Source organism: Chrysoperla carnea, chromosome 1, assembly GCF_905475395.1.
Source record: "Chrysoperla carnea chromosome 1, inChrCarn1.1, whole genome shotgun sequence".
Lineage (NCBI taxonomy): Eukaryota > Metazoa > Arthropoda > Insecta > Neuroptera > Chrysopidae > Chrysoperla > Chrysoperla carnea.
Window position 1 is genome coordinate 42333910 of NC_058337.1, and position 19900 is coordinate 42353809.

Here is a 19900-nt window from a genome sequence, read left to right on the forward strand (position 1 = left end):
GGGAACGGTTTTGTAAAACCACATTTTAAGGAAAACCCGTTAAAAATTTTTTACGAATAGGTATATTATCAATACATACAGTCTATCACTAATCAGCGATACCTGGACCATACAATAAGCCAAATAATTCCTCATTAGCTTCTTCCTGTTACGCAAGTTGCTGTTAGTTTTTAGTATTTTAGAAGTGATTGTTATGACGAGTGTTAAATAATACGCTAATTGGTATTTTTAACCCCCGAACCAAAAAAAGGGTTGGTAAGTTTGACCGCTATGTTTGTCTGTCTGTCTGCGTGTCTATGTGTCTGTCTGTAGCATCGTAGCGCTTAATCGGATAAACCGATCTGAATTTTTTTTGTTTCGTTTGAAAGGAAATTTAATGAGGAGTGTTCTTAGCTATGTTTTAAGAGCGTAGTTTAGGGTAGAAAGAACGTAGTTTTTCAAGTAGAGTTTAGGGTTCTGTACCCGGAGCAATTTGCGATGATCCTCAAAATCGGAATTTAATGGAGAGTGTTCTTAGAAACGTTTCAAGTCCGAGTTTAGAGTTCCGTAAAAAAAATATGTCTCGGAGGTTTTTTTTAATTTTGTAAATTTCACTTGTTTGTTTTGTAATTATAAACTTATACTATTTATATAGCTTCATATAAAACGAATTTTGCTTTATAATTTTTGGAGTGTATTCTAAACACATTAAATAATACAAAAATTCATAAAAAATCGAATTTTTATATAACTGAAAATACCCCTCAAGATATGATAATAAATCAAAACAGTTTCTTAAATTGCATCTAAAAATTATCTTGCCTTATTATTCGCCAACTAATGTTATAAGTAGTGCAAAATCCCGAAAATTGAATGTTTAAACCTCAAAATACATAAAAATAAAAATGGCTAAAATTAAAAAGAGAAAGTGGAAAGGAAGGTGGGAGAGTCATCTATTAGCAAAAATTAAACCCAAAAGTATTTTTACGTACTATGGTAAGGTTAGGTTAGGTTATATTGGCTGTCCACGAAAGATACACTTAGGCTATATAGGGCTCATTGTTATACCATATGTGTTTTACCATCTTTCCGCTGATAATTTCATTTATCAGCTCCTTAATTTCAGAGGCTGAGTGCACCTTCATCATGCATATACCATGCACTACACCAGCCCATCACAACTATTAATTAAATTAATTTTGTTGCGACGGCGGGAATCGAACCCGCTACCCTAAACATACCGCGGGCGCAATTGGTTACCTACGCCTTAACCAACTGAACTAATAGGGCGACTAAGAGGGCCAAACAATTCAGTTTCAGGATTTGTTAGAGTATGCCGACTTGTTAATATGTCGATTTAAGTAAAATTATTGATGGTTACGGCGCTTGTCTTTGGGGTGTAGCCAAACGTCGATTAAAAAATTGTTCCACAGGCATTTGCTGTATCCCTCGGTAATTCACGAAAATTATCATATCATACTTACTAGCCGCTCTACTGCTAAAACTATGCGTCTTTAGCGGGAATCGGGGTTATTTTTAGCCTTAGGAAAAATGTGGCATGATGATTTTGGTGAATGAAAGTTCAAGAATGATTAGTATACAAAATTATCCAGCAGCAAATAAAATAACTTCAGTAATAAAAGCGCTTATATTATTTTTCTTTCAATATTTATCTATGTATATTCGACCTATTAATAATGTCGCATACTGTAACAAAAAGTTTTGAAATTTTGTGTCAATGTCTCCAAGTCTATGTGACCTACTCTGGCTCGAATAAATAGAAATGAAACAATAAAAGCATTGTTGTCTTAAGCTCTTGGTAACCCAGTTCATGATTTAATAATATAATTTCCATATTTTAAATGATGATGTTACCTCTGTGTCTCCATGTCAGTGTGCTATTTTCTGGTTGAATTCAAATCAGTTGGTAAATGAATATTATCATTTTAAGTAACGGGTTTTTTTTTGTTTATATATAGTTACATACAAGACAATTGTAAATGTATATCTCCATCTAGTCAAACCAATCTCAAGGCCTTTAGTTAATACGAAAGTAATATTTATAATTAGTTTAATATAATATTCATTAATTCATTTTTACTCTTTTTTTACAGAGGTTTACAAAAATAAAAAAAGTGAAAACAGTTTGCTTAATAAATCAATTTTGATCATATAATAGCAAAAATGAGTGCTGTTGATGAGATTATTAATTATAAGCGTTCTGAAGATGAAGATTTTTATAAATTACTTGGTTGCGATGAAAATTCAACTGTAAGTTTCCTTGTTTTTAATTTTTTACTATTTATATACGATTGGGCACCTGATTTTAATAATTTAAATCTTAAAAATGTAAATAATTAGTTTAAAAACAAAAACCTGTCTGATTTTGTGACAAACAAATAACAACATAAACTTTAGACACCAAGTCGCAAAAGGATAGTGTCTTATAAGAATAAGCTTCATGGGATAGTATATAAATGATAGAAATGTAGTTAACATCTGTGACGTAACACTTTTAATCAAAATAATTGAAGAATGAATAAAATTCATGTATTTTGGTTTTCTAAGAAAATTTAAACAAATGTATGTTTTTAACTTTCCGGCAGAATTTTCATCTTACAAATCGAAAGTGTTCAAAATTTACTTCTAGATTCGCGGCTGATCAAAGTAAAATCTATGGTTACCATGTAGTCCTCCGCAATAGACCTTTTCATTTTAAAAAGTGATTACCTTTTGCTTCGGCCAGTTTATTTAAAAACTAATGTGGTAATGAATAATAAATATCTTATATCTTTGTCTAATTGATTACTGTCTGTCCGAAATAATAATGAATCGTAATTGAAATGAAAAGGTCTATAATCCTAATAACAACTTTTATACTTAATACGATTTAACTTGTCGTCTGAAAGTACGGGTCTAGTCTCATATTGTAACACATTTAGTCTACTTGAAAACGTCCTGAAAAGGTACTATCAAAAACTATCCCTTTAGGGATATAATCACCAAAATCTGAAAAAAAGAAGCAAAGTTTTCACGGTTTTTCACAAAGTTAGATTATTCATTGGGCCAACGCCACAAACAAGTCTAAGAAAAATCAGAACTGCCGGATTTTTGACGCAGACTGTAATGTATAAAGTTACTAGAGATTAACAACTACACAAATCTTTTTTCGACCAGATTTTCAGTCGTATTCAAGCTTTAGACCTTTATTACCCTTTATTATTAAGTTTGAGAGTTTTGTTGAATAAATTGAATACATAATAAAAACTAAAATAATAGAAGTATTCTAAATTTCTATTTATAGCTATGATCAGTTCCTTTTAGTCTTGAGACAATTTCAATTTATTTTTTTGTTTTGTTAAAAAAAATCATAAAAGAGATTTAGATAACAGTTGTTTTATTTTGAACAAAATAGAATAGAAACAGAAAGTATAAAATTAATTGTACTACACCGCAACGTAAAGTTTTTCATAACTACTAGCTCGATCCGTGCAGAATTCCGCAGTGCGATAACCCTGGCTACAACAGGCTAGAGAAATAATATAATATCAATCATAATTTACTTTATTTTAATTTATAGGCAATTTTATTACAGATATGATATACAAAAAACACAATGAATTAAATGAAATGTAAAATTATTTCTCTAGCCTTTTTTTTCTTAAGCGGTACATTTTTAGACCGTCTATTTAATATCAGTAGCCAGCACTATAAGCTTGAAAATGTGGGGTAAATCATGGAATTTAATAAAGGAATAAGGAAGATCGCATAGACAGGAAAAACCAGATAAATAATATATAAAATTTACCATCGTAACAAAAGTTGCAATATTGTTAAAAATTGATAGACGAACTGTGATGTTTCATAAATCCCGCAAAAATCTAACCATTTATTGTTTTCCTAAATAAAATCCATCACTGTTAATACACTTATGCATGCATTCAAACCTAGTATTAAATATTGCTTTCTACTGGTAATTTGTGGAATTGACGTAAACTACATCGCATGCATTCCGTCGTACTTTCAGCTGGCTCTTGATCAGCTCAAGAGACCAAAATTAGAAATGTAAGAATCTTGATCTAACCCAGTACAATACAGATGGTCCAACACATTCGCGTAATAAACAGGAAGAACCGTTACCCTAATTAAAGATTCAAATCCCCCGGAACGAGTTTGGTTGCAATATCTTCGCAGATATATCGAGGCCAATAAACATCAGTGCACCAATTAGCATTGCCAACCTTCTGCGTTTCTAACGTAGTGTCGTAGTCATTCATGTTAAAACCTATTAGAATCTTTCTGTTGTAAGACATAGGGAATTACGAAACAGGCTGATACATTAAAATAACAAATGCCTCTGCAGATATTATATTATTTAGATACAGAAAAAATGATCAGATGCTGAATTTGAGTTTTGCTCATGTTGTTTCAATTTTTTAGGTTGAGCAAATAACTGCTGAATATAAAAATTTGGCCTTACAATATCACCCCGATAAAAACGCTGGCAATAAAGAAGCAGAGGAAAAGTTTCAAAAATTAAAAGAGGCAAAAGAAATACTTTGTGACCCCGAAAAACGTTGTAACTATGATAAATGGCGTAACAGTGGTATTGCAATCAGTTACAAACAATGGGTCAGCATGAAGGATCACGTACATCAGGTGAATATTTTAAGCATATTTAATTTTTTTCACTATAAAGGAATCTCACAACCTTAAAAATTTTAATAAATCCATATATAATTTTTTTGTTTTTAATTAAATATTCTTATTTTAATGATTTCAGTCAATGCATTGGACAAATCCAAAGACAAAAGATCGCATGTTGACAGAAGGTGGATCAGGGCCATCTAGTTTAGGTGCTGGTAATATTACAGCAGCACAACGACGTGCATCTGAAGGTGGTGCAAATTTGCATTGGGGTGGAAAAACAGGTGTATGGGGTACTGAAGCACCAAGTGAAGTTGTCAGTAAATTTCGTAATTATGAAATCTAAATCAATTACCAAATCTATGTCATGAAATCCAAAAATGTTAAATCTGAAATTAATTGGGTCTTAAAATTTTTAAAACACAAAATTTGAGAATTTATATTCTTTAAAGATTAAGCTTGAGAAGAAAATTTTTCAATATTTTGTTTTATTATGGTAATTTTTAATAATTACCAAATCTGATATGGTTTCCATTCTGTGACATCACAAAACAAATCAAGATTATCAATTCATGTTCCACCTATCTTTTAGTCTAGTTCGAAATACTGTAATAACTTCAAAATAAAATTAATCGACTCAATTTTGTGTGTATGTTAGCTTATATGTCTTTTCTATTTTTTTTGTTCCAAGCCAATTAAAAATGCCTCTGATTTTTTTTCGATCAAATATTGGCCTATTAATTGGAGTGAATGATGAAATTATTTATGACAATCAAACTAAATACAAAATATAGATATCTATCTATAGTTTTTGTTGGAATATTTCAATTAATTAATTAACCAGCACCATTCGTTAATAATCATTTAAATATGTCATATATGGAAAGTATAATACGTTTGACAGCCTCTGGTTATTTCTAAAAATAAATATTGTTTCTTAAGATAGGGAAGTTTCCCTAGGCAGAGGGTGTTGGAGGAAAGAGTAACTGCTGCGAACTACAAATGATTTGCTCAAAAAAGTTTCGCTCAAATATTCAGCGTAGTTGAAACAACATTAACTGTATGGAGTGGAAAAAATTTAGCTCACAGTCGTTAATATTTTTCTTCTCAGTGTGGCCAGAAAACAAATTGAAATATTTTGGAAAAAAAACCCACTATAATTTACGGATGGAAGATATTTTATGATAATCAATCAATACTTGAAACATGAAAGTTGAAATTTAAATAATTATGTTTTTAAAACTCAACATAGATAAATTTAAACATTCATTTTTGGAATTTATACTTTTATAAGTATTTTGTACTTTGCATATTTTTTATAAAAAAAAAATGAATATGTAAATTAAATCAGTGAGTAGCGCATGCTCAATATTCACATGAAAGTATATTATCTAATTTGATTATGTGCTTTTTTAAATTATCTTCACCATTAATTAAGTAGCATAATAAATAGGTACTGCAAAAATACTTTATTTTTTGATCCAGCGTTAATGTTTCATTTTATTCGAGGGTTGTCGAACAATGTTTTTATATACTTATTATTATATCCTTACATACACACACACACAAAACACATATTTATAAGAAACTTAATCGAAAGAAGGATACAAACAATTCTGTATAATAATACTCAAATTTTCTAAATGTGGTAATTAAAAAAAATGATGGATAAATATTAGACGGAGATGCTGCAGAATAAATGCAGATCGTCCCAGAATTTATTAGGCAGTCATTATTATTTTAACTTTTACATCAAACAAACTGTAATTCGCTCTTCGAATCAGTAAACACTTTTTAAAGAATATTTTATAGCTTTATAAAAGAATCATTTCTCGATAGAATAAAGTATTTCATTATGTTAAATGGCTAGGAGTTATCAACAAGGAAAAGTGTAAAGATTCAGTATAATAATTTGCTGTAAACAGCTTCGTACAACAGTAACGTTATTTGTGGTTCTTCGGCTATATTATAAATAGAAAAACGGTTAATGTATCACAGTTTTTTTAGCTCTGTCGTTAGTAGAATAATGACTGTCAATTGAATTCTATACACCCTATGTAATAACTGAATGTTATTTAAAAAATCAATGGAAAATTTAATTATATCTGATGTTATTAAAAAATACATTATTCTATATGGATGTTATTAAAAGAAAACTACCCTTAAATTTTAAATAATAATAAATATAGAGACTCCCTAAAAGATCTTCAGCATACCCTCATATTAATCACCGAGCAATTAAAACTTTAATATGCACCATCCGTTCCAAACCAATACATGAAAAAATTAAATTAAACTGTACCCGCTATTTTTCAACAATGTAATCAGCCGAATTATTTCTGGTGATTTTGAAAACTAATTATAAAAAATGTTTTTTATGTAATAACAATCTTAATTATTAAGTTCATAAAACATCAAACGGCTTAAAATTGATCTCCTGAACTAATAACTGATGATAAACACGTGTATTAATTGGTTTGAATCGATTGATTTATAAGCTTATGACACTATTTTGAACTATTTTGAGGGTATTCTAGAGATCTACTATTTGTTAAATGTACAACATATTTCATACCACTTAATAAAAAAATCATATCATTTTTTCTTATACAGTTCATTTGTATTTGATGATGCCATTTATAATTTTATGTTGGGTGTATTATATGCTTACAGATATATAGATTCTTAATATAAAATTACATTATGCTGCTAAATACGGTCTTCATGAGTAACAAAACCATGTTGGCTCAAATTATCGAGATTTTTTTTCGGATTTACTTTAGACCATGTTAACAGCCGATTAATAATAATAAAAAAGGGAAAGAATGCTAAATGGGGGAAAATATTTCATAAATCAAAATCGCTATCATTATGAAATTTATTAAGAACAGTTTAAGTCCAAGCTAATCATCCAACATATTTAATAATTTTTTACATCATTTTAACATAATTTACCCTAAAAATTAATATAGTATATGAGAATCCAAAGTCTGCCCTCTACATACTAAATATATATTTATTTTATTTTTCATAAAAAATTTGTTATAAAAAAAAGAATATATTATTATATAAATATTTTATATGAAATGTTGATTGAATATGAAAAAGAGAGAGAGACAATCATAAAGCGATTTATTCAAAAAATTAATAAGCAGGGTAACAAAAAAGACAGAAATATGAATTTGCTTTTAAAACAAAATGTTATTATGGACCAAATATTTTACGTTTAAATTATAATTTTACGTACTGTATTATCAATTTCTAGTGATAATTTGTTTATAGCTCAATCCTAGCATCTTCATATATCATTTGTCCTAAAACCAATTTGACGGATATGATGGAACTTTTTCATAAACATTCCTTATTTTTTAGTAGTGCTTTTAGGCAGAAGATGAAGTGATCGAACAGCTTCAGTTCGAAAATCCACCGAAATAGAATATATTTCCCGAATGTATAAATTGATAATACAAATTAACAAAAGGGAACATTATAGCAGTGATTACCACTCATATACGTTTGTTACAAAGGTTTTTCTCTGATATTATTAAAGATCATTAGTTATGCTGGCTCAATTTCGAGTGTGAACTATAAAATGCTGCTATTATAAAATGTATGAATTTTAAATATCGGGGTTTATTTCGGGGAATCAATTCAAGACTTATTGAAGCACGAATTCAGCTAAATGCATTTCTAAACACTCCAGGAAAAACGCTTAACTCTTAACGGAATAACAGATTAATTACTATTCAACTACCTTATAATTCAAATAACGATAATTTATTTGTACAACGCGGAATCGATAAAAGGTGACCAAATATGGACACTTAAAATATTAATTGGCTTTCTTAAACACATAGGTGGTAAAAAAATGATGTTCCCATTTTTACCACCAAGAATAACGATCAGAAAAAACTAATAAATATCAGAATTATTTAATTGCATAGCCAGGAAACATTGAATAGCTTGTGTTTAGTCGCTTTTAATTTAATAAAAGATTTTATAAAGCAAATAAATACTTTGTGTATTCTCTCAAATCCGTTAATACCAAAATTTATATCTATCAGAAGAGTTTCAACAAAATATACTCTTCAAAAACACAATTATTTTTTTTCATTAACAATGCTCATTGAAATACAGTAAGTAAAATTATAGATGCACAGTTTTATTAATTATCTATTTGTAACAAATAGTCTTTTTCTTAAATCTTTTCTGTGAACAAATATATCATAGTTAAATACAAAATTTAATGTATTTTGCTAAATGTCGAAAATAAAAATAAATGTATTTTAAAAAAGTCAATATTTTATTATTTATCTTCAGTTATAAATCCCTTCTAATTCCCACACCTGTCTATTAATTGAATTCGCTTACAGAATATTGTTAATTTTGCTTCAATTCGATTTATTATTAATAGTTTCGATGTCCGTAAATACTCGATATCATAGGTAAATACTAATCTAGAAATTATTGGGTGCCTTAATCCTAATTATGCTTAAAACTTAAAGCTTTTGCTCTTGCACAGTACACGTTAAATGTTTCATTGAACTTTAATTAACAAATATCCATTTTTTAAACTAATGGAAAGATATTAATAACAAACACAAAAACAGGATTATGTTGTCCGACATTCTGAAAATTGCGAAAAACTACAATTTACTAAGTTTCTTTCTATTAAAAAAGAAAGATTTGGATGAAATAAGACATATTCGACAGCAGTGACACTTCCAGAAGAAACTCTTGAATTGAATAAATGGTTGTGAATTTAGTCAAATAAATCGGAAACTTAAATGCGACAGTTATTTGGTTACAGAGGTTACTAAAATACAATTAATAATGGGCATTATAAAATTACTAAATTAATTTGCCTGATGAAACTACACTGCCTCACTTTTTAACATTCTGTAGCTTGGAAGTTGGAAGTTAGTAAATTAATTTAATTATATCACCGCATTATAGTACTCTTCGATATTTTTTGTATCCATTTTTTCCATAATTATATATTTAAAAAAATACGCTTCAAATAATTTAAAATAAAAGCTCCTCAGAATTGTCGAATTTACCTGAATATGAAACAAATAATCAAAAAATATATTTTTTTTACTGAACTCTGGAAAATTTATGTTAATATCAGGAATCGGAAAAGGCTACACGATTTTGAAAGTCTTCCGATCAAATCTGGAGAGATGGCAACCCTATAATTACTAAAAATCGTATATGCAAGATGCATTTCGGGAGTTTCTTGATCAAATCTGGACACGTAGCAACCTTAGAATTATTACAAAACTTGTATGCACGTTGAAAACGTGTTTTTTCGCACACGATGTGTTGGATCCAAACTTCACATCTAGTGTAAAAGACACGTTCATTTTGCAACTAGTTATATAAATAGCTATCAACTATTCAAAATATTTGATCTTGTATATAAACACGATGCAAAACACCGTTTTTTTTAAGACACGTTCATTTTGCAACTACTTTTATAAATAGCTATAAAACTATTCGAAATATTTGTACACGATGCAATTACGCGTGTTTATTTCTATATCGGATATCCTTATTTCTATATCGGATATCCACTCATGTAATTATATATCACACATTGGGGCGAAGAGGCTATTAAATGACCATAGTGAAAAGTGAAAAAAAAAAAAAAAAAAAAAAAAAGAAAAGAGAAATGCACCAACCAGGAATCGAACACTGGATAATTAATTGTACATAGTGTAATATTTTTAAAAAAAATACTACAAATGATACTTAAAAGTTATGTTTATTCTAGTTTAAAATTTAAATCATATTTACAATACTACTACTGTTTATTTACAGTACTAGAAACCCATTTCAAATAATCAAGATTACCATCTTCAATTTTAGTAGAAATCACTTCAGGTGTAGAATATGGATGATTCTTTTTAATAAATTCAGTTAATTCTGGAATAAGTTTGGTTTCTGTTTTAACCATCATTAATACTTCCTCGTCTTCATTGATTTTATCTTCCCAAAAATATATTGATGTAGCACCAGGTATAATGTTTACACATGCGGCTAAACGCTTTTCGACTATTGACCGTGCTAATGTTTTGGCAATTTCTTTATCTGGCACTGTTATAAAAGCTGCTGACACTTTACCACTTTCGTAAGTATAGTTTGTCGACGGTGTTTTTGAAACCGTTTCCTGGTTTGCCATTACAGTTGTTGTGAATAAAGTTCTTTGTAAAACTAAACCGTAAACAAACGTATTCACAAGAATTTTCGGTATTTTTAAACTCATTTTTGACATATAAATTGTGCTACATCCAATCACATGTAGATGTCAGCTTAATCACTCTATAATGGCTCATTTACATTCGCACGGCTTCTTACATCTAATGATCTATCTCTTTTGCTTTTTAACCCCTAATTTTTATAATAATTGTCAATAAATTTAGCATAATTTTATGGTTTTTTACTTATTAGTGTAATTGTTTTCTTAATATGTTAATTTTAACTGTGTTTAATAATATCGTTGGTCGAATAAGGCTTTCGGCTAAAAATTGAATTTTTCAGACACCATTTTAAATTTTCACATTTTTTAAAGCCAAATTCGAATTCAGCGGCCAGAAAAGCCTTCAGAATGGTATTTTCATCCTCATTTACTTTATTTTTTAATTTAAGGAGCTCTTTATTTTTAATGCAATTACGAACAAAATGAACCAATTAAATCAAAATCGCTTCATTATCAAAACAATTAGTTAGTTGACCCTAACTTGACATTCATTCCCTGTACCATATGGGGCTGTAATAATGTAAAAATACTCTACTAGTGGTGTCATGATAATTTGGGAAATATTTAAAAACATAAAAATTATCAAAAATCACATATTTAAAATTTTTTTGGATAAACAAAACAACAACATGTGAACTTACCTCTATTTTACATTAATATGTAGAAGTACGATGGGAAGTTTTTTGGCGCTAGTAGCAATAAAAATAACGTAAGTTAAAGCATCAAACTTAAATATGTTTGAAAAAAATATTTTTATTTTTCAACAAATTAATATATTTATTTTCAATTTTCAGTTAATAATATGTAGATTTGACAATTCATTTAATAATTTTGAATAAAAATATTTATGTTTTGTTATTTCTGGTATTTTAAGTGGTAAACATTTGAGCAATTAATGTATTTAAAAAGTTCGTTATTTAACGTATTTTGACAGAACCTATATAATTTTGTTTAAAAGATAAATGTTGTGGTTCATTTATTATTAAAAAAAAGGTAAGCAGAAAATTATAAAAATACTTACAAAAGTAATAAGAAATAGTGAATATTATGTATTGAATTATTTTCCAGTATTAACGCTACTAAAATGACAGAACCACCGAAACTATCATTAGTTGCCCAATTTGATGACTTGATGCGTTGTGTATGGGGTTTATTGAATAACGACGAAACAGAAGCATTTTTAGCAATTGTTCTAAACTTTGAAGAATTTTGTTTAAAAGGAATTGAAGCAGAAAAAGAATGCCAACGCTTACAATCAGAGTTAAACAAGCAAATGTTAACGATTTCTAATTTAGAAAAGAAATTATCACATGCCCGTAGTATGTATGATACAGAAAAACGGCAAAGACTTAAAGCTGAACATGAAATTGAAAATTTGGTAAGATGAAATTGAAAGTTTAGATAATATGTTACAAGCATCGTTCGAATATATTTTGATATACTTTAGCTATTCATTCAACCTATATAACTTTTTGGAATGATAATGCTGAATTAATTAAATTCCAATTAGATCGTAACAAGCGTTCATTAAAATGTAGCATTCATTCAACTCCCTTAAATGCTGTGAATGTTTACTCTATTTCTGTTAGAATTCCATATAAAAGTCATTAGTAGTCATGCAGTTAACTCCAACAAAAATGTGTAATGGTAAAAAATTTCGGCGGGAAATAATTTCATTCTGTGTTTCTATCTTTTCATGCCAAATCCGCTGAACCGACTTGAATTAAAAAGCTTATTTTTATAGATTGCTAGAAAGCTAAAGATACATGACAAGCTAATTTTTATCCCATTCTTTCAGTATACCACGTACCGGAGTTCCCAGTAGAAGCTATGTTGTTATACAAATTAATTTTCTATTTCAGGAAAGAAATGTAAATTTAGTTCGTGAAATTTTATTGACAAATGAAAATAAAAATTATCTTCCAAACGAAACACGTGAAAAGTTACAATTTTTACACAATTCTACATCGAAAAGTCGTCGTAGCTATGAAACAAGTACGCGTGCTAAACGTTTAAATACAATCAATGAGTTAGAATCAACAGGTAAGCATATTATTTTTCCTGATGCACTCAAGAGCTTATAATTTTCCTCAATTTTTTTTAATTTTACCCGCTACCTTATATCTGAGAAAAATCTTTGTTTCAAATTCAGTAAAAATGGTAGATCCCCGGAAAATTCTTAAAACGGAGCTTAATTGGTATTTTTTGAAATTAAAATATAAATTTATTGGGTATACCATTTATTGCTTTAATAATTATTTAATATTTTAAAATCGTGGGTGATGACCACGTAATTATAGATGTAGGATGAGGGGGCCTTTTAAAATCTTTAACATAAGGTCTCAGGTATCTTGAAAAAGTTCGAAATATTTTATTCAACAAGGTATGTTTTTGGCTCCAGGTTCATTATTATCAGATTTGAGTTATTCGCGTTCAGAAGATGATTTAGATATGACTGGCGATTGGAATGGGCATAGACCATGTAATGCAAAACAGGAAGAATACCATCAGAAACGTCGACGATCATCACAAGGAAAAATGATTGAAGTATTTATTTATAAAGATTAAAATTATGATTCTATGCATCACGTTTTGTTTTTTTAAATAATTTTTAGTTAAACCCAAATGATCGTGTGGTGGCAACTACAACCTTAACTGTAGGAAAAGATGGTAGTCAAATTTTGGCAACATCAGTCATAGAAGCTGTTCCAGAAGACGAACATGAAGAAATTTCACGTATTTCAAACAAAAGTCGACGACAATCATATTCGTCAGTGCCTACAACACCACATGGTAAACTAATTAGTAAAGTTTAATTAAGGCGTTTCGATACCAAAACGATAATGTTACCAAAAATCTGAAATTTTGATTTTCAATTAATGAGTATTTAATACGTCTTATGTATAAATTTCAAGTAGATTCTCTGTATGGTTTACGAGAAATTAATTATTAAAAACAGCTCTTTTTAATGGTGGTTTATGAAGAAGTCTTAATATATTGCTTTAGTCAACTTGCTTTTAAATATGCAACCATTTACATAAAAAAACATTTATCAATATTCCTCAAGTTTTAAGTTCTATAATCATACCAAAATTAAGAACTTTCTGAATCTCATTATTTAATAATTTAAATAAAACTTGGCATAAAAATAAAAAACCGAAATATACACAATTAAAAATAAACGCAAAACTTAAACCATTCTAAGTGTTATTACTATAATATTACATGTGATTCACATATAATGTTATGGTTATAACACTTAGAATGGTAAAACACGTGAATTCTTTTTTTATAAGCAGTGAAATGAAAATGATACAAGAAATTTAAAATATTTTTTTATCAATTTATCACCTTTTTATTCGTCTTTTGGGAAAAATTCATAACGATTCTCTATACGCTTTATGAGAAATGTAATCTATTTTTTAGTAAAAACATTGAATTTGATAGTTAATTTCTCATAAACCGTACAGAGATTCGATATGAATTTTCCACAAGAGACGTACAAAAAAGGGTTATTTATTGATAAATAAAATTTTAAATTAACCAAATTAAAACTAAAATTTTTAAACAACTGATTTTTTGTTTTGATACGTGTATAATCTACTTTTAAAATAAGTTTTAAGTCTTTTTTACATTTTAGATAATCTTGATGCAGTCGCGAAGCACAAATATAGTCAAGTACTAGGAGTTAGCCCAAGTGTGCAAAATTTACGTAATTCAGAAAGCAAGTGTCGCCCACATACATTTGTAACAAAAATAATGTCCGGTTTTCCAAAAGATATTTGTGGGCCTTGTGGAAAAAAAATGCGATTTGGTACATCGTCAGTACGCTGTAAAGATTGTCGATCAATAGCACATATCAAATGTCAACATTTAATTCCATTACCATGTGTTCCTGTTGGAAATACACCGACATTAAAAGGAACAATGGGTGTGATCGCTGATTATGCTCCACAATTTCCACCAATGATACCCGCTTTACTTGTTCATTGTGTAAATGAAATTGATATGAGGGGTTTACATGAAATTGGACCATATCGAGTGCCTGGCTCTGAAAAAGATGTGAAAACATTAAAAGTAAGCCTATTTTTAAGTTCTTTATCGTGGATAGTTGATTATTTAAGACAATGCTCCAATTTTTTTTTACGTATTCATATAATCTAAACCATTTTTTAATATTTGTTATTAATTTTTAAAATTTTATCTACCTTATTAAAGTTGCCGATGTTTAAATTTAATTTTTTTTCGTTGACAATTTATTAAATGTATCTGCCTAGATCTGCAACTATCCTAATATAATTATTTACTCTCTCTCTTTCGTGTATATACACGAACAAGTCTAAAGACTCAGACACAAAATTTCAAAAAAATTATTACAATATGGAGACCCGATAATAGATTAAACAACGTAATTATTGAAAGGAAAATCATATAAAAGAATTTACTATCAACAATTTTTTTTTTTTATTTAATCATTTTCATTCTGTAAATTATATTTAAAACAAGTGAAAACAAACAATTGACTGAGTTAAATTGTTGAAATACCATGCATAAATAGTGTTGATTACTGTATCACATTGCACATACATATACAATTTTATAAAACATACTGTACAATTTACGCCTAATTTGCGCCCTCACGGGTAAACAGTGATGTTTACGAAAAAATGTTTCAAACAAAATTTGTTTATTTTTTGATAACGAACATTTAAACTTTTTTTTTACATTTAAACTTTTGTTCTATGTCTAACGGTTTACAAGATGGGTCCTACGGACCCATAGGTCAAGACCCAATTGACCTATGTTGCTCATTTACGAACTCGACCTCACTTTTTACGTCCTGAGTACGCTGTAAAAATTTCAGTTTGATATCTTTTTTCGTTTTAGGGTTATCATGCCCAAAGACAACCGAAAATGGACTAATTAGGTGATTTTATGAACACCTATACCAAAATTTTGTTCGTAGCATCAATATTTTTAAGCGTTACAAACTTGGGACTAAACTTAGTATACCTTGCATATTACATATATGCATGGTATAATAGGTCCCATACCGTCGCAAATATGTCGCCTTTTGCGAATTTTATATTCGATCTAGTTAGTAGTTGTATAAACCAGTGTAGGAAAATACGGTTTTAATTTGGAATAAATATAAGATACTAGCTGTCGACAAAACATGTTGGAATAAATATAAGGTACTAGTTCGACAATAGCTATTTCCTGTCGTTAGCTAGTATTGCGAGTGCTCTTCTCGCTTCCAACAGATGGCACAGTTTCTGATTCACAGCTGACCGTTAAAAAAGCTGAGCCCACGGGTATATTTGAAAATATTTGATTGGTCATCTCCATTATTCTCCCCAATTCCCTTTGCACCGTAAGTTGAAAAATAGATAAAAACAATCTTTGAAGAAAATTGTATATCTTGTTAAAATTTGAACCCAATCAATGCAGAAATTTTTGAGTTTGAGCGTTCACAAACCAACTTAACATTTTTAAATATATAGATATTCAGCATAACAGATTCCACTGAGGTGTTAGTATCCAGTTTTTGGCAAAATATTATCCACGATAAGTACTATGTCACAAAAATCGCACGGATTTACATAGAGTATATACTAAAATGTGCGTTTTTGTGACACAGAGGAACATACCTCATAATCTATATAAATTTTTAATAAAAAACAATTTTCATTATTTTATTCATATTCTAGGAGAAATTTTTACGTGGTAAAGGAATACCAAATTTAAATGGTATTGAAATACCAGTTATTTGTGGTACAATTAAAGATTTCCTAAGATCATTACGTGAACCTTTATTAACAAATGCATTACGTGGGGATTTTATACGTGCTGTAGAAGCAAATGACACTGAAGATATTGAACCAGCTTTATATCAGACAATTTCGGAATTACCACAGCCAAATCGTGATAGTTTAGCATTTTTAATGTTACATTTACAGAAGTATGTATTAATGGTTCTGTTACCTTATTTAATGTATAATATAATGTTTATATATTATAGGATTTCTGAAAGTAAAGACTGCAAAATGCCAATTACGAACATTTCAAAAATTTTTGGTCCAACAATTGTTGGATACTCTATTCCCGAACCAGATTTTGGAAACATGCTATCAGAAACACGACAACAAGTTTCGGTTGTAGAACATTTATTAAAAATACCTTCTGATTATTGGTTAACCTTAATAAATGTACATGGATTACAACCGAGACCAATTGTTACGGAACTAAAACAAACAATTAGTACAGATTCATTGAACTACCAAGGAAATTATTTCAGAACGCCTACTGGAGTTACTCCAAATGAAGACCGGTAATTTTTTTATTATTTATAAATCCATAAAAATATTAGTTGTATTTTATGAATATAGTAAACTACTTTATTGACGTTGTAAATTGTAACGCGTATTTTCTGATAAAAATATTCGCCTAAACAAATTTTTATAATATAGTTTTACTTTTTGTAGAGTAATTCGAAACAAAAGAAAATTTTTTGACAACACTCCATCCAAAAAGAAGGTTAAATGAAACTTAATATACATTTCAGTAATGTTAATCAAGGTAAAGGGAATGTATTCGAACATTTAATTGTATATTAATTATTTTGTAATTATTTTTTTAGTCTTCAGAAAGAAAACGATCCTCATACGATCTACAAAATTATGCATTTTTACGAAATGCGTGGCTTTGATAAATAAGTTGCAGGATTGGACTTGTTTAGCAGATAGAAAGTGTGTCAGCACATTTTTTAAGACCTTTTTAATACAAATCTATTAAACCAGCCTAATGATTTCCTTTTTGTGACGTTTTACTTCTTGACTTTATTGCCTTCGCACATCTCAAATTTTATTTCAAAAAAGGTGTCATAAATAAATTATTCGATTATTAACCATGATAAAAAAGTCCGATTAATGAATCGGTAACTTCTAATTTAACCAATCGGAATAAAAAAATTTCGTTTCCTTCCAATTAAAATTTTGAATCGAAATAAATCGAATTTAATTGGAAAAAATTTCCTATAAAAATAGTCGGAAATTTCCAATTGATTCCAATTTATGAATGGGGTTGAATTGGAAATTTTATATTGAGTTCTATTGGACTTGAATCGGACTTTTTTACACCAACGAAGCATTTTATATTATTTTTCCTTTTTTATGAATACTATACATCGGTTCTGAACGTATAAGATACTTATATTCAAAAAGGAGTTTTTTTTATCATAATTATATATTTATATAATTATCTGAATTATTAAATGGTTAACAGTAAATGTTTTTCAAATGAATTCATTATAAGAAGTTATTCAAATAATTCTTGAAACAAAAATTGGGTTGGGAAAAACGAGGATTCAATTTCAAAGTCTCAACAAAATGGTCCTTCATTATTTTTCATAAAACTGCATAATTGATCAAAGAAGGTTCTTTAATTTCTGAAGACTCTGTATAATCGTATTTAATAAAACATTATATTAATATTAACTATGTAGTTTGTCCATTTGGTATTTTAATTACTTTTCATTTGATGTAAACTTAATCACTTAACTCTTTAAGAGTACTAATTATGATTATGAATTATTACCCTCCTTTTAATTTTTAAATATCAAAAATTGATAAAATTTACTTTTCCCTTCTTACTGGCACTGATTTATTTCAAATACTCAATAAAAACTTTGTTGATTGAAAAATCGATATTTTCATATATAAGCAATTTTTGCTGGCCATTACTGAACAGCACTTTTCTGCTTTGTTTCTGATAGTATATTAAGGATTTAGAATTCTCAATTATAAAATTTAAAATTTAATTACTCTATAATTTAATCAAATTTAAAATGGTTTGCCATTTACCGGGTGACAATGGGAGTTCACATTGATGTAACCAAAAAAATATTTAAATTTCCGTCCATGTATCTGTATCCCCGTCCGAACCAATTAAACGTGAATTTATTTATTTCTACCATATTAATGATGACCAACATTTAGCATCCACCAGCTCGACTTTGCATCGTCCGACTTTTAACAAAATTTAAAACATGTACTTTTTGAATAAAATTTCGTAAATAATAAAAAAAACATTAAAAAATAAGTTTTTTGTAATTAATTTATTTGATCATAATTAGCAATTAACAAATACACTTTGAAAGGCTTTGCACTCAATTATAGTATTCCATATCATTCAAAATACCAATAAAGATGGATATTTGCTAAATACAAAAATGATGATGCAATTTTTTTAAATAATGAAAACAATTTGTTCATCTCATATTTTTGTATAAAAGTTTATGTTAATAATTTCTTTATACTAAAAAAATTGTTTCTAATAATAAAAAAAACATTACATTTTGCAAACAAAATTAAATAAAATGAATTAATTATAATCATATTTATTAATTATTATTAATAATGTATTTTTTATATTATAATTATATAAAAAAAAGATTTTACGACTTATACATCGCAGTTATTTTATTATTATTAGTATAATATTTTATATTATTATTATAATACGATCGAGCGAGCGAAAGTTTTACATTACCACGGCGTGGCTCATTATATTTGAATTTAAATTTACACAACATAAACAAATCAATTTTTGTATTTTTTTAAATAAAATATTAAGTTTAATAGTCGGAAAATTAACGGTATGAGATCGTTATTAAAGACCACTTCCAAATAAAACGCTAATTTTTAATAGTTTCTCTTTATATCAAGAATTTATAATTCAGATAATATAATTAGTTGTGTTCTTTACTCACACTCATATGAAAATGAATAATTCCATCATCTCTATGCGTTTCCATAAAAATAATAAAATTATTTATTTCGATGTGAGTAAAGAGCGCAACTATTTTAATCAAAACCTTTGCATACTGTAAAATATCAGTGCAAGTTCGATCTATTGCCTGAGTTATTAACTCCTGTTGTGTTAGACAAACAAATTACTAATAAATTCATTTTCTAATCTAAACCACTTAACGGCTATAGAAATGGAAACGAC

At 28.3% G+C, this 19900-nt stretch overlaps 3 protein-coding genes across 3 annotated transcripts; 2 read left to right on the forward strand and 1 right to left on the reverse strand.

The window, feature by feature from the left end:
• Nucleotides 1-2093: 2093 nt before the first annotated feature.
• Nucleotides 2094-5079, forward strand: LOC123304933 (J domain-containing protein). Its single transcript, XM_044886487.1, has 3 exons — nucleotides 2094-2250; nucleotides 4420-4638; nucleotides 4763-5079. The coding sequence occupies exons 1-3, from the start codon at nucleotides 2164-2166 to the stop codon at nucleotides 4970-4972; spliced, it is 516 nt and encodes a 171-aa protein (XP_044742422.1). The 5' UTR covers nucleotides 2094-2163; the 3' UTR covers nucleotides 4973-5079.
• A 5297-nt stretch (nucleotides 5080-10376) lies between these two features.
• Nucleotides 10377-10923, reverse strand: LOC123305672 (divalent-cation tolerance protein CutA). Its single transcript, XM_044887453.1, has one exon. The coding sequence runs from the start codon at nucleotides 10901-10903 to the stop codon at nucleotides 10433-10435; it is 471 nt and encodes a 156-aa protein (XP_044743388.1). The 5' UTR covers nucleotides 10904-10923; the 3' UTR covers nucleotides 10377-10432.
• An 811-nt stretch (nucleotides 10924-11734) lies between these two features.
• LOC123305002 (rac GTPase-activating protein 1-like) lies at nucleotides 11735-17838 on the forward strand. The gene is made up of 9 exons (XM_044886592.1): nucleotides 11735-11881; nucleotides 11957-12266; nucleotides 12751-12931; nucleotides 13290-13435; nucleotides 13504-13681; nucleotides 14529-14965; nucleotides 16600-16850; nucleotides 16911-17219; nucleotides 17374-17838. Exons 2-9 carry the CDS (start codon nucleotides 11973-11975, stop codon nucleotides 17432-17434), a joined length of 1857 nt encoding a protein of 618 aa, XP_044742527.1. The 5' UTR covers nucleotides 11735-11881; nucleotides 11957-11972; the 3' UTR covers nucleotides 17435-17838.
• Nucleotides 17839-19900: the final 2062 nt, after the last annotated feature.

Excerpts from the sequence above, each read along its gene's own strand:
- LOC123304933 (XM_044886487.1), top strand. The coding sequence starts at position 2,164 with ATGAGTGCTGTTGATGAGATTATTAATTATAAGCGTTCTGAAGATGAA. Across the intron at positions 2,251-4,419 it reads GTTGCGATGAAAATTCAACT|GTTGAGCAAATAACTGCTGA; the intron begins GTAAGTTTCCTT and ends TCAATTTTTTAG. Across the intron at positions 4,639-4,762 it reads TGAAGGATCACGTACATCAG|TCAATGCATTGGACAAATCC; the intron begins GTGAATATTTTA and ends TAATGATTTCAG.
- LOC123305672 (XM_044887453.1), bottom strand. The coding sequence starts at position 10,903 with ATGTCAAAAATGAGTTTAAAAATACCGAAAATTCTTGTGAATACGTTT.
- LOC123305002 (XM_044886592.1), top strand. The coding sequence starts at position 11,973 with ATGACAGAACCACCGAAACTATCATTAGTTGCCCAATTTGATGACTTG. Across the intron at positions 13,682-14,528 it reads AGTGCCTACAACACCACATG|ATAATCTTGATGCAGTCGCG; the intron begins GTAAACTAATTA and ends TTTACATTTTAG. Across the intron at positions 17,220-17,373 it reads GTTACTCCAAATGAAGACCG|AGTAATTCGAAACAAAAGAA; the intron begins GTAATTTTTTTA and ends TACTTTTTGTAG.